Below are 11,946 nucleotides of genomic sequence, written 5' to 3'. Positions count from 1 at the left end.
TAGCACGTTGACACCAAAATAACCACACGTTTACAGCGTAAACAACATCACAGCGGTTATGTCGTCTCCTCATATCGACATTTTGTCCGTTTTTGTTGAAAATTTTATGTTTTTTTTTTTTACATTTCCCGTGTGTAAAATGTTTTAATGGGAACCTACGCGATAAAACTAGCACGTAAACACTAAAATAACCACACACATTTTTCACAGTTGCTTCATATCAGCAGTTTGTTTTGTTTTGTTTTCTCTTTGTTGTTTTTACCTCATTATATATTTTAATATGCGTAGAAAATGCAAATTAACTGAATTACACTCCAGGAAAGTTTGACAGGATATTGAAGTGGTTCTGTACTTTGTCCACAAGAGGGCGCCATAGCATTCGAGGAAGGTGAGTTGGACTCTGACATAAACATTCAAATGTTTTTTGTTTTTTTATTTAAAAAAAAAATAAGCTTAATATTGCAAATTCATGTTAAATTACTACATCAATATTTTTCTTTTTCAGTTGCTTTTGTTCTTCGTGGCGCTGACGAGACGAGAAGACGAGATGGAGGACACTTTTATAACCGACAGGTGAATGAAAAACACTCAAACGACACAAAAACATAGTGTTAATGTGATGAAAGCAGGTTTGAAATCAATTTAAATTGAGTTCAAATCGTACGTCTCATTTACAAAACACGTATGGTGTAATGTTACAGTATGTTATGTTATAAAATACTGTACTTTTTGACCAAATTGTACTTTTTTTCTAAATAAAACATTTTACAAGTTATATTTGACAAAACGTTACCTTTATTAAATAAAAATCATAATTCACACGAATGAATTTTTTATATTTATTTTTTATTATTCAAGTATAAGCTGCAGTTCCTCCGTTTAGCCTGTGAGGGGCAGTGTCTGCTCCATAATGTTGATGATATTTTTACAGGCAGCAAAAATCACTGTTGATTCAGTGATATTTCTGTCCTTCGACTTCATCTTTGTCTAAAAAAAAACCGCACCATCAGATAATCGTCCTAGAGGACACACACTGTCCTCACACTGTCCTCACACTGTCCACTGTGCTGGACACAGTGATTTATTTATTTAATTCACTGATGTAATCGTTTGATCTGCAGATGATGATGATAATCCTGCCACATGTCTCCCTGATTATCGCCGCGTAATGCCGAGCTTTTATCAGCGCTCAGTGTTTATGCAACAGGCCGAGTAACTGAGCTTTCTTATTAATAATAAAGACAATGTTTGTATTTTTAACTCCTTTTTCAAACCATATTTTGCTTATTTATCTATTTTTCTCTCTCGGTTCATAATAGTGACGTAAACCCGTCACGAAAACATAATTAAAGTCAAATATTTAAGTCTGTTTTGCTGTAAACGTCAGTTATTTAGCATTTATTTAACTTTTCTGTCAATAATTGCTATTATATACATATATACAGTAAACAGTATACACACATTGCCCCGTAAAAGTATAATTATATATGGGGTCTGATCTGGGACAGGAAGATGGGGGAAAACTAGCTTGGCATTAGCGGATTCATGATGCTAATTGCTACCGCCGTTGTTTGTTTTCGTTTCCCGAGGTACCTTATAGTTATTGTTATAGTTACTCACAAATGTTGTAATCCCAGTTTTAGCGTAGCGAGATTTTAACAACACGTAGCAAATAACGACAAAAGAAAGACACCACAAATAAAGCTAATATTGCTAACGAAGTGAAAAGCGAAAATTCCATGTTGAAATATTTGAACTCTAGTTAAAATTTGCATTAGCTAATGTCGCAAAAGCCAGAGATAGGGGAGGAAATTATGGCAACAAATGTATAGTTATATATGGGGAGGCGGAGTAACCAGAAAACTAGCTTGGGGTTAGCAGATTCATGAGGCTAATTGCTATAGCATTTGGGACCGCAGATTGTTTTCGATTCCCGTTTCACGCAAACGTAGCTTTCTAAGGGTTAGCGGCTAGCGATCACAGCGCGGGCGATTTAGCCGCCACAAAACTTCGGGTTCCCTTCAGGAGGTGGAGGAGACCAAACACGGAGCTAAAAGAGAAACAAATAATCAGAATTTTCCAAAATTTGCTGTTGTATTTTTTTACAGTCCAGCTAACCAGGGCTAAAGCTAAAAACACATGGTTGTTGTTTGTTTTTTTTTGGTTTTTTTGTTCGTGATTTCAACAAACGTGACATCACCGACAAACGTGCCCTCTTCACTGTCGACTGAGAGTTGAGAGAAATCGATCGGCAAATTGATCGCAGGCTGTAATGGACGACTGGTTGCGTCTTTAACAGGGACCTCATACACACATACACACACACACACACACACACAGAGTGAAGTGTATTGATCAGTGTGGACAGATTGTGTCACCACAGCAGCGAGTAGTGAAGTTACAATTAAGGAAATAAAACATGTTGAAGACAATGACGGACGACGACAGGAAATTAAAACAATCCATAACGTTCTGAAACAAGCGAGCTAACGTGAGTGTGTGCGTGTGTGTGTGTGTGTGTAAATATCCAAAAACACACATTATGGTTTGGACGTTATATTAAATCTGTTTACCTTGTGATAGTTTCGTGATGTGCTTTGATTTGATCATGTTTGTTTGTTTGTTTGTATTAGTCGGTCGGTTGGTTGGTTTGTTAGTTGGTTGGTCGGTATTCGTCGTTTGGTTGGTCGGTTGGTTTCTTAGTTGGTCAGTATTAATCGGTTGGTTTGGTTTGGTTGGTTGGTTGGTCGATCGGTATAAGTCGTTTGGTTGGTCAGTTGGTTGGTATTAATCGGTTGGTTGGATGGTGTTGTTGGTTGGTTGGTATTAGTCGGTTGCTTGGTAGGTTTGTTAGTGGGTTGGTTGGTTGGTTGGTTGGTCAGTATTAGTCGTTTGGTTGGTTGGTATTAGTCGTTTGGTTGGTCGGTTGGTTGGATGGTGTTGTTGGTTGCTTGGTATTAGTCGGTTGATTGGTAGGTATTAGTCAGTCGGTTGGTTGGTCGGTCGGTATAAGTTGGTTGGTTTGTTGGTTGGTTGGTTGGTATTAGTCCATTGATTGATTGGTTGGTTGGTATTAGTCGGTTGCTTGGTAGGTTTGTTAGTGGGTTGGTTTATTGGTTGGTTGGTTCGTCAGTATTAGTCGTTTGGTTGGTCGGTTGGTTGGATGGTGTTGTTGGTTGCTTGGTATTAGTCGGTTGATTGGTAGGTATTAGTCGGTTGGTTGGTCGGTTGGTTGGTTGGTTGGTTGGTTGATATTGGTCTGTTGGTTGGTTGGTTGGTTGGTTGATATTGGTCTGTTGGTTGGTTGGTTGGTTGGTTGGTTGATATTGGTCTGTTGGTTGGTTGGTTGGTTGATATTGGTCTGTTGGTTGGATGGTTGTTTGGTTGGTTGATATTGGTCTGTTGGTTGGTTGGTCGGTCGGTGTAAGTTGGTTGGTTGGTTGATATTGGTCTGTTGGTTGGTTGATATTGGTCTGTTGGTTGGATGGTTGTTTGGTTGGTTGATATTGGTCTGTTGGTTGGTTGGTTGGTTGGTTGGTTGGTTGGTTGGTTGGTTGATATTGGTCTGTTGGTTGGTTGGTTGATATTGGTCTGTTGGTTGGATGGTTGTTTGGTTGGTTGATATTGGTCTGTTGGTTGGTTGGTTGGTTGGTTGGTTGATATTGGTCTGTTGGTTGGATGGTTGTTTGGTTGGTTGATATTGGTCTGTTGGTTGGTTGGTCGGTCGGTGTAAGTTGGTTGGTTGGTTGATATTGGTCCGTTGGTTGGTTATGAGTTGGTTGATGTTTCCAACGTCTTGCCCAAGGACACATCAGCACGTACACTAGCGCTGTGCTAATATACGTTTGATTATTTTAGGGAGAAAATTCTTCCAAAAATAATCAACAGTTGATTCTTGTTTTAACTTCAAACTTCATTGACTTTTTAAGACTTTTATTTCTGTTTCTGCTAAAGAATGAGAACATTAGCAACAGAAGTGAAGCAGCAGCTCAGTGTGTTTTTCTGGAACCTGCTGATGAGCAACAGTTTCCTCCAGGTTGAGTCCAGAAGAACTCTGTGAATCCTGATATTTACATGAACACAGACTCGGTGTCATCGCCTAGCAACAACAACAAAAACCTGCAGTAAAGACTGAAGAACAAATTAACTGAACCACATCCAGCAACACACAGATCTGCTTTAGTCAGTGAGCAGAGTCCATCAGCCACGTTTCTATGGTTTCATCCCTCTCTCTCTCTCTCTCTCTCTTTGCCTCTCCACAGGTTGGGCGGTGCTCGTTCGCCCCGGTTGGCCCGATGATCCAGATTTGTTTTATTTCGCCGATGGCGGCTTGTTGTTCTCTCTGTGGCTGAGATAAGCCTCTTACAGAGAGAGCGCGACTCTGGCTCTCAGAGACGTCACTTTAGCTCTGAAATGTTATCAGAGTTCATCTGTGACGACGACGACGACTTCACTTCAGAGTCTCAGTCGTCTCATGTCGCGTTTTCAGCGGAATTCTCGTCGATCTTTAGCTGAAGATGCGAAGTTCTTTCAAACTCACAGAGAACGTGGAAACTTCATAAAGATAAAAACAAGAACGAATGTGCTTCGAAAACTGTCGACACGTCAACGTCTCTGAGATGAACTGACGTTTGTTTTTGTTTATTTTTTAAATACAGATATTCTTTGTCCCCAGAGGACGAATCACACAATTCATGAGATCATTTGACTTTAGCGAGAAGAAATGTTGATGGATCGGTCGATGGATCGATCCTGTTCATCAGTCTGTGTTTGTCTGTTTGGTGGCTTTGGTTGGTTGATGTTTGGCAGTTGGTTGGTATTGGTCTGTTTGGCGGTTGGTTGGAGTTTGTTGGTTGTTTGGTTTTATTAGTCGGCTGGATGGTGAGTTGGTTTCTTTCGGTTGGTATTAGTCAGTTTGTTGGTTGGTTGGTTGGTTGGTTGCTATTAGTCAGTTGTTTATTTGGTTGGTATTAGTTAGTATTTGTCAGTTGGTTGGTTGGTATTTGTTGGTTGTTTGGTTGGTTGGTATAAGTCAGTATTAGTCGGTTGGTTGGTATTAGTCAGTTGGTTGGTTGGTATTTGTTGGTTGGTTGGTTAGTATTTGTTTGTTGGTTGGTTGGTATTAGTCGGTTGGTTGGTATTAATCACTTGGTTGGTTGGTATTAGTTGGTTGGTTGGTATTTGTTGGTTGGTTGGTTAGTATTTGTTTGTTGGTTGGTTGGTTGGTATTAGTCAGTTGGTTGGTTGGTATTTGTTGGTTGGTTGGTTAGTATTTGTTTGTTGGTTGGTTGGTTGGTATTAGTCAGTTGGTTGGTTGGTATTTGTTGGTTGGTTGGTTAGTATTTGTTTGTTGGTTGGTTGGTATTAGTCGGTTGGTTGGTATTAATCACTTGGTTGGTTGGTATTAGTTGGTTGGTTGGTGTTTGTTGGTTGGTTGGTTGGTTGGTTGGTATTAGTCAGTATTAGTCAGTTGGTTGGTTGGTATTTGTTGGTTGGTTGGTTGGTTGGTTGGTATTAGTCAGTATTAGTCGGTTGGTGTTTGTTGGTTGTTTGGTCAGTTTTGTTGTTTGAATTCTGTAGTTTTTTGCTGGATAAACTGGCGTCAGTGACGTCATCGTCCATCGTCGGACTGATCCGTTCAAAACGTGTAATGTGACATCATCACGACGTCATGATGATGATGTCGTGATGATGTCACGACTATCGTCACCGTCTTAACGTCCAAATGTGTTTGACCACGAATCTGAAAAAACGAGTCGACAAACTCTCTCATCGTGACTAAACTTCCAGAGTCGCCTTGTTGTTGTTGTTGTTGTTGTTGTCGTCGTTTGTGCGGCGACGAATAAAAGAGAATTAAATTCAACTGATAATTATGGAACAAAGGGAGGAAGGAAGTGATGATGAAGAGGAGGAGGAGGAGAGAGATGATGATGATGATGATGATGATGATGATGATGGAGGGAGGATAAATGAAGCCTGAGGGAGACGAAACAGATTCACAGACAGAAAACAGACGGTGTTTAAACTCAACAGTTTATCAGCAGCAGGAGACACAATCTCCTCCTCCTTCATCATCCTCTCCCTCCTCCTCCACCACCTCCTGCTCCACCTCCTCCTCCTCCTCCTCCTCCTCCTCTCCATGCCGGCGGAGGCAGCAGACTCCGCGGGGCTGCCATGGCGAAGATCCGGGTGTCGTACGAGTACTCGGAGGCCGAGGACAAGAGCATCCGGCTGGGCTTGTTCCTGATCGCCTGCGGGATCCTGAGCCTCTTCATCCTGGGCTTCTGCTGGCTCAGCCCGACGCTGCAGAGTCTCCAGAGCAAGCCGGCCAACTGCACGGTGAGCCCGGCCAGCAGCCGCGCGCTGCCCCGCTGACTGACGCCGGAGCCGCGGCGGCTCCGACACGGAGTCACCGGAGCTGACGATAACGATTTTAATCAGTAAAATAACTTATTTTATAGTGATAGTGAAAAAAAAAACGTGTAGAATTACTTTAATTTTTGATCGATTTAATTAAAAAAACGTGATATGTTTTATTTTTTTAAAAAAGTTTTTTTATTTTAATTTTTTTTAATTCGGGCGATATCCATAAGTATCGCGATAAAAACCAGCTAATTAAAGTATGAATTGATCGTGAAAGTTCAATAAAGTAAGTTTTTTTTATTTAAAAAAAAAATCAGAATCAAAATTTTATTTTTTTTAACATAAAATAGTAAAGAAAATGATATTGTGATATTTATATATATCGTTTTTAATTACATGATTACTATTGAAATTGTAATATTGAATAATTTCACGTGACAGACGTTTTTAGCTCTAAATTTAGTAAATATTAATATTAATAATTAGAGTTGTTGTAGTAAATATTGCTTATATTAACAATATTGATATTGGAGCTGATACCTGTGGATTGATTTTTATATGATCTAAAAAACAAGAAATATCACATAAATACTTAATTAAGTACTGGTAAAAAAAAATAAAAAAATATTTATTTAATATATGGTTTGTTGGTAAATTGTGTTGTTAACAGTGTAGTAGTTTTAAAATGTACATTTCTTAAGTTTCTTATACTGTAGCAATATCCTATTTTGAATAATATTGTCTTTTTAGAGCTTTTTAAAGCTTAAGTTATTTATAGATCATGTCTTCAGTGAAGCAAAAGGTGTGAAACAGACTTAAAATACAATAAAATAAAATAAAATAAGAATAATATGCAGTAATTAACGCTGAGTAAACCACTCACTCTCCCACACCAAAGCCCATAGAGAAAATCCTCGATTTTAACCAGGAGTTGTTGATCCTCTGCTGCCTCCATCACTAAGTTAAAAATGTCTTATTTTGTTAATTCGGCTTTTTAAAAAAAACATTGTTCGGATTTATTTCAGTGACACAAAGTGACCACACGAGGCAGCAGCGGACCAGTGTCTCAGGTGTCAGCTGCTGTGTCCGTGAGCTAAAAATCGTCGATTTTCTCTATGGGGTTTGGTTGTGAACGTTTTTCATCGTCGTTGACGGACAGAAGAAGTGATGGGATCTGTGTCAGCGAGCTGTCAATCATCTCTCACGCAGTGTGTGTGTGTGTGTGTGTGAGATCAGTGACTCGTCTGTTTGTCAATTATCTCGTAGAATAAAACGGATTAAAGGGGGATTTTTATTATGTCGCTGCAGCAAAACGACACCATCAATATGTACACATTCACACATATACACACATAAACATATATATGTGGTTCCCAGGATTTTTCGGGAACAACCGTCAACACAATTTCACAGAATCGATTGTGAAAATGTGTGGTTGTCGATAAAGTTTTCTCCTCCTCGTTCCTTCCTTGTTTACGTAGCGTTTCTGCTGCTGCTGATGATTTATTTTAGCCGTTAGCTTATTGCGTTGTCCTGAAATAATCTTCATGAATTACAGAGAGTGGAAGTCTTTCTTTCTTTTTTTTTTCTTTACACAGTCATGTGACACACACACACACACACACACAGAGTTCTGTCGCTCACTAATCCACAGATTAATAATAAAACATAAATCTCAATTCTGGACTTTATACCACAGTGACCTCAAAGAGGATGAAGAGAGACTCGCTCAGCGCAGGGTTCATAGATTAATTAATCTGTCGTCAGTCAGATTTTATTCTTTTTATTATGTGGAAAAGTCACTTTCTGGTTTATAAAGACAATAAAAAGCGACAAAAATGAACCTGATACGACAAGAAGAATTTGAACAAACTGTGAGAAAAGATCATCTACTGTAATTATTAGAATCGCGTGTGAATATTGATAGTTTTTGTGAGATTAAATTGTGTAATTGTGACTTTAAATGTTTGAGTTCTGAATTAAATTTTCTAATTTTTACCGTTTTTTTGTCAGAATTTGGAAAAATAATGTCAGAATTCTTTGGAAAAATCTTAGGATTTTTTAACTTGTTTCTTAATGTTTGACTTTATTCTCAGAAATTTGACTTTTTCCCCCATAATTCCATGAAATAGTCTCAGAATTCTCGCTTTAATCTCACAATTCTGACTTTAAACTTTTGAGTTCTGAATTTCATTTTAGAATTTTGACCCTTTTTTGTCAGAATTTGGAAAAATAATCTCCAAATTCTTTGAAAACATTTTAGGATTCCCACAATTTTTCTTAGAAGTTTGACTTTAATCTCAGAATTCTGACTTAGTTCCGCCAGAAACGTATACAATTTTCCTATATTCTTCAGATTTCAAAGAAATAATCTCAGAATTTCTTCAGAAAAATCTCAGGATTCTCACTGTTTCCTTAGAAGTTGGACTTTAATCTCAGAAGTTTAATATTCTCACCATTTTACTTAGAAGTTCTCAGATTGATGGCTTTTTTTCCCCCCAGAATTCCGAAATAGTCAGAATTCTGACTTTAATTTAGAATTTTGACCTTTTTTGTCAGAATTTGGAAAAATTCTTTTAAAAACAGAATAGAACAGAGAGGACTCGACTAAAATAATGTTTTTCCCCCAGAATTCCAAGGAATTAAGTCAAAATTCTCGCTTTAATCTGAGAATAAAAAAAAAAAAAATCTCAGAATTTTGACCTCCAGATTTTCAAGAAATAATGTCAGACTTGGCTAGTTAGCTAACTTTAGTTCAAGCTAACTAAATCCATGTAGCTGCTCCTTTAATTTAAGTTCTTTGTTTCTTTGGTTACATGAAAAAAATTATTACATTTCTTTATAAACGAAGAAGCCAAAGATTATTAGCTTAAAACTCGCCGGCGCTAACACTGACGCTAACATCGTTTCCCGCAGTCTCACGTCTCCGTCCTCTCGTCCGTCAGGTGGTGTCCGTGCTGCGTCCGGAGGAAATGTTCGAGTGCGTCTTCACGTGCGGCGCCGACTGCAAAGGAACGTCGCTGTATCCGTGTCTCCAGATCTTCGTCAACAACTCGGAGTCAAACTCTGTGGCTCTGCTGCACTTTGACGAGCAGCAGCTGGTCCTCAACCCCAAGGTAAGAACCCCAAACGCTTTTTTTAGTCTTTTATCTGAACTTTTTAGCAAAAAATTACGTCTTTTAATACTTTAGATTTGTCAGTTTGTCAAATAAATAATATGCTATGAGGTCGTTTCAGTCTCTGAGAGCCTGTTCATTTAAATGCAGATTACAGAAATCTTTCAAACAAGCGCTGAAAAGTGAAAAGATGATTAAATGACTTCATAAATTAGTTTTCAGGGGGAAATAAAATCTAAATATTAATCAGTTGATTGGTTAACGTTCACTCTGGAGAAAACGTTGACTTGACTCTTTCTCTTAAATGTGAAGTGAGTTGGTACAAATTCTGGAGTAGCAACGTTTTCACTGAAGGGAAACAGAAGGAACAGTCAGTAGGGGGCGCCCTCTCTCAGGTTGTTTCACCTTCCTGCAGAAGAATATGATGATATCCTGAAAATTTACCAAATATTTTGATGTTTTATGACATTTTTATTGGCTCAAAACGTAAACTTTTTAAAACTGTGGTGTTCCCCAAGGCTCAATTTTGGGCCCCACACTTGTTCACCAACTCTCTTTTAGACTTAAATGTATTTATTTAAGATTTAAAATAATCCTTTTTTTTTTTTAATAATTCAAATACCATTGGTGTAAAATCACCCAAAAATGGCTGTTTAAACCCAAGATGGCCGCCTTCCTGTATGACGTACGGCAAAGTCGCCATAGACTTTTTGGACCGTCCTGACGTGATTAACATGTGTACCAACTTTTGTTCATGTATGTGAAACTTTTTCTTATATATCCTCTCCCACTTCCAATTTTCGATGCACATTCACCAAACGACTTCTCAGGATTCCCACTTTTTTTCTTAGAAATTTTACTTTAATCTCAGAAGTTTCATATTCTCACCATTTTACTTAGAAGTTCTCAGAATTCTGACTTTAAACTAAATTTCTATTTAGAATTTTGGCCTTTTTTTTGTCAGAATTTGGAAAAATAATCTCAGAATTATTTGAAAAAAAATCTAAGGATTCTCACCATTTTTCTTAGAAGTTCTCGGAATGATGGCTTTTTTCTCCCCATAATTCCATGAAATAATCTCAGAATTCCGAAATAGTCCGAATTCTGACTTTAAACCTTTGACTTCTGAATTTAAATTTAGAATGTTGACCTTTTTTTGTCAGAATTTGGAAAAACAATCTCAGAATTCTTTTAAAAACAGAATAGACCAGTTGATAAGACTCGACTTAAAAAAAATGTTATGCTAATCCGCTAACGTTACTTTCCGTAAGGTGGTGAAATTAGCACCGTTTGCTTCAGTTGTTTAGATTTTTACCAACAGTTTCTCTATATTCACGCCCTCATAATGTGAAAAATGACTTTGTATTTCCGCCTGGACGCTGATTTTCTACTTCTAATTTCCTAACACAAATGTAATGCGTGACACGATGGCGTCCACGCATTTGTTTCTACGTTATTAGCCGCACACACACACACATGGCGTCAGCTGTGATGAATTCCCCGTCAGCTGTTGAGTTAATGGTCGCTCTCTCAGCTCCTTCCCTCAGTGTTTTAATAGCGTGTTATGTCTCGCGCTGCGTCTATTTCTGTTTGTCAGGCAGCTGCGTTTTTTTCTTTGAAAAAAAAAACACAAAAAACACCATCATTCTCGTGATTTTAAGAGCGTAAAAACACTGACGTAACAAGGTTTTTTTATAGAAGCTTGAAAATAAACCAAAAACTGTTTGCTGTGACTTCAAATACAGATGTAAATAAACCTTTAAACGTCTGAGACGCCGTCCGTCCGTTTGACCACTTCTCTCTTTTAGTACGACGTCGCTACGGCAACTGAGTAAATATAGAGGGTGGTGATGGTGGTGGTGGGGGGTGGTGTTGAGAGGGGTGACGACGCGTCACAGATGCCGCCCCGGTCGCCATGGCGACGGCAACGGAGACGATGTGAAGAAGAGCGAGAAAGACGAGTCACGCTTCATTCAGAAAACCCTTTGATGTCTAAACGGGAGGAGGCTGATGTCACAGTCGCTCGCAGGGAATCTGACCTTTTCTGTCCAACGAGAGACAGACAGACAGACAGACAGACAGACAGACAGACAGGTCAAATTTTATTCAGACTTATAAGGAAAAAAAAAGTGTGTGAATCCTTGTTTTCTGCATGAATTTTTGTCACCGAAAAAAACGGCCAAAATCACAAACATTAGCTAACGTGTAGCTAACGATTATTTTTGCTCAATTCAAATTAATCTGCCGATTATTGGAGTAATCGGTTTGGTCCGTTAAAATGTCCGAAAAATGTCGATTGTCGGTGTTTGTCAAACCGTTTTATTTAACCCCTTGAACGCCCCGCGTGCTAGCCAAATTCGCGTCACCGTAGTTGCGCGACGGTTAGTGCTAGCATTAAAATTCCAGCGTTCTCTAAACGCTTGGGGAGTTGCACGACAAAGCCGACGTGTCGTTGTCATTGCGGTAA

General features: G+C 38.6%; 2 protein-coding genes across 2 annotated transcripts in view; one reads left to right on the top strand and one right to left on the bottom strand.

Annotated features, from left to right (window-relative positions):
* Window positions 1-11,946, bottom strand: part of LOC310938170 (histone H3.2) — a gene marked incomplete at its 3' end in the record, with an annotated part of 195,261 nt that overhangs the window by 26,001 nt on the left and 157,314 nt on the right. The window lies entirely within an intron of this gene.
* LOC310938166 (calcium-activated potassium channel subunit beta-4-like) overlaps window positions 6,104-11,946 on the top strand; it is a gene marked incomplete at its 3' end in the record, with an annotated part of 18,184 nt that continues 12,341 nt past the window's right edge. Inside the window, exons 1-2 of the mRNA XM_083902617.1 lie at window positions 6,104-6,339; window positions 9,309-9,479. Of these exons, the coding sequence (XP_083758743.1) occupies window positions 6,175-6,339; window positions 9,309-9,479 (336 nt within the window). The 5' untranslated portion in view covers window positions 6,104-6,174. The remainder of the gene's footprint in view (window positions 6,340-9,308; window positions 9,480-11,946) is intronic.

Source organism: Microchirus variegatus, assembly GCF_963457635.1.
Source record: "Microchirus variegatus genome assembly, chromosome: 16".
NCBI lineage: Eukaryota > Metazoa > Chordata > Actinopteri > Pleuronectiformes > Soleidae > Microchirus > Microchirus variegatus.
The sequence above is the reverse complement of the archived record's forward strand: the minus strand, read 5'-3'. Positions and strand labels throughout refer to the sequence as shown.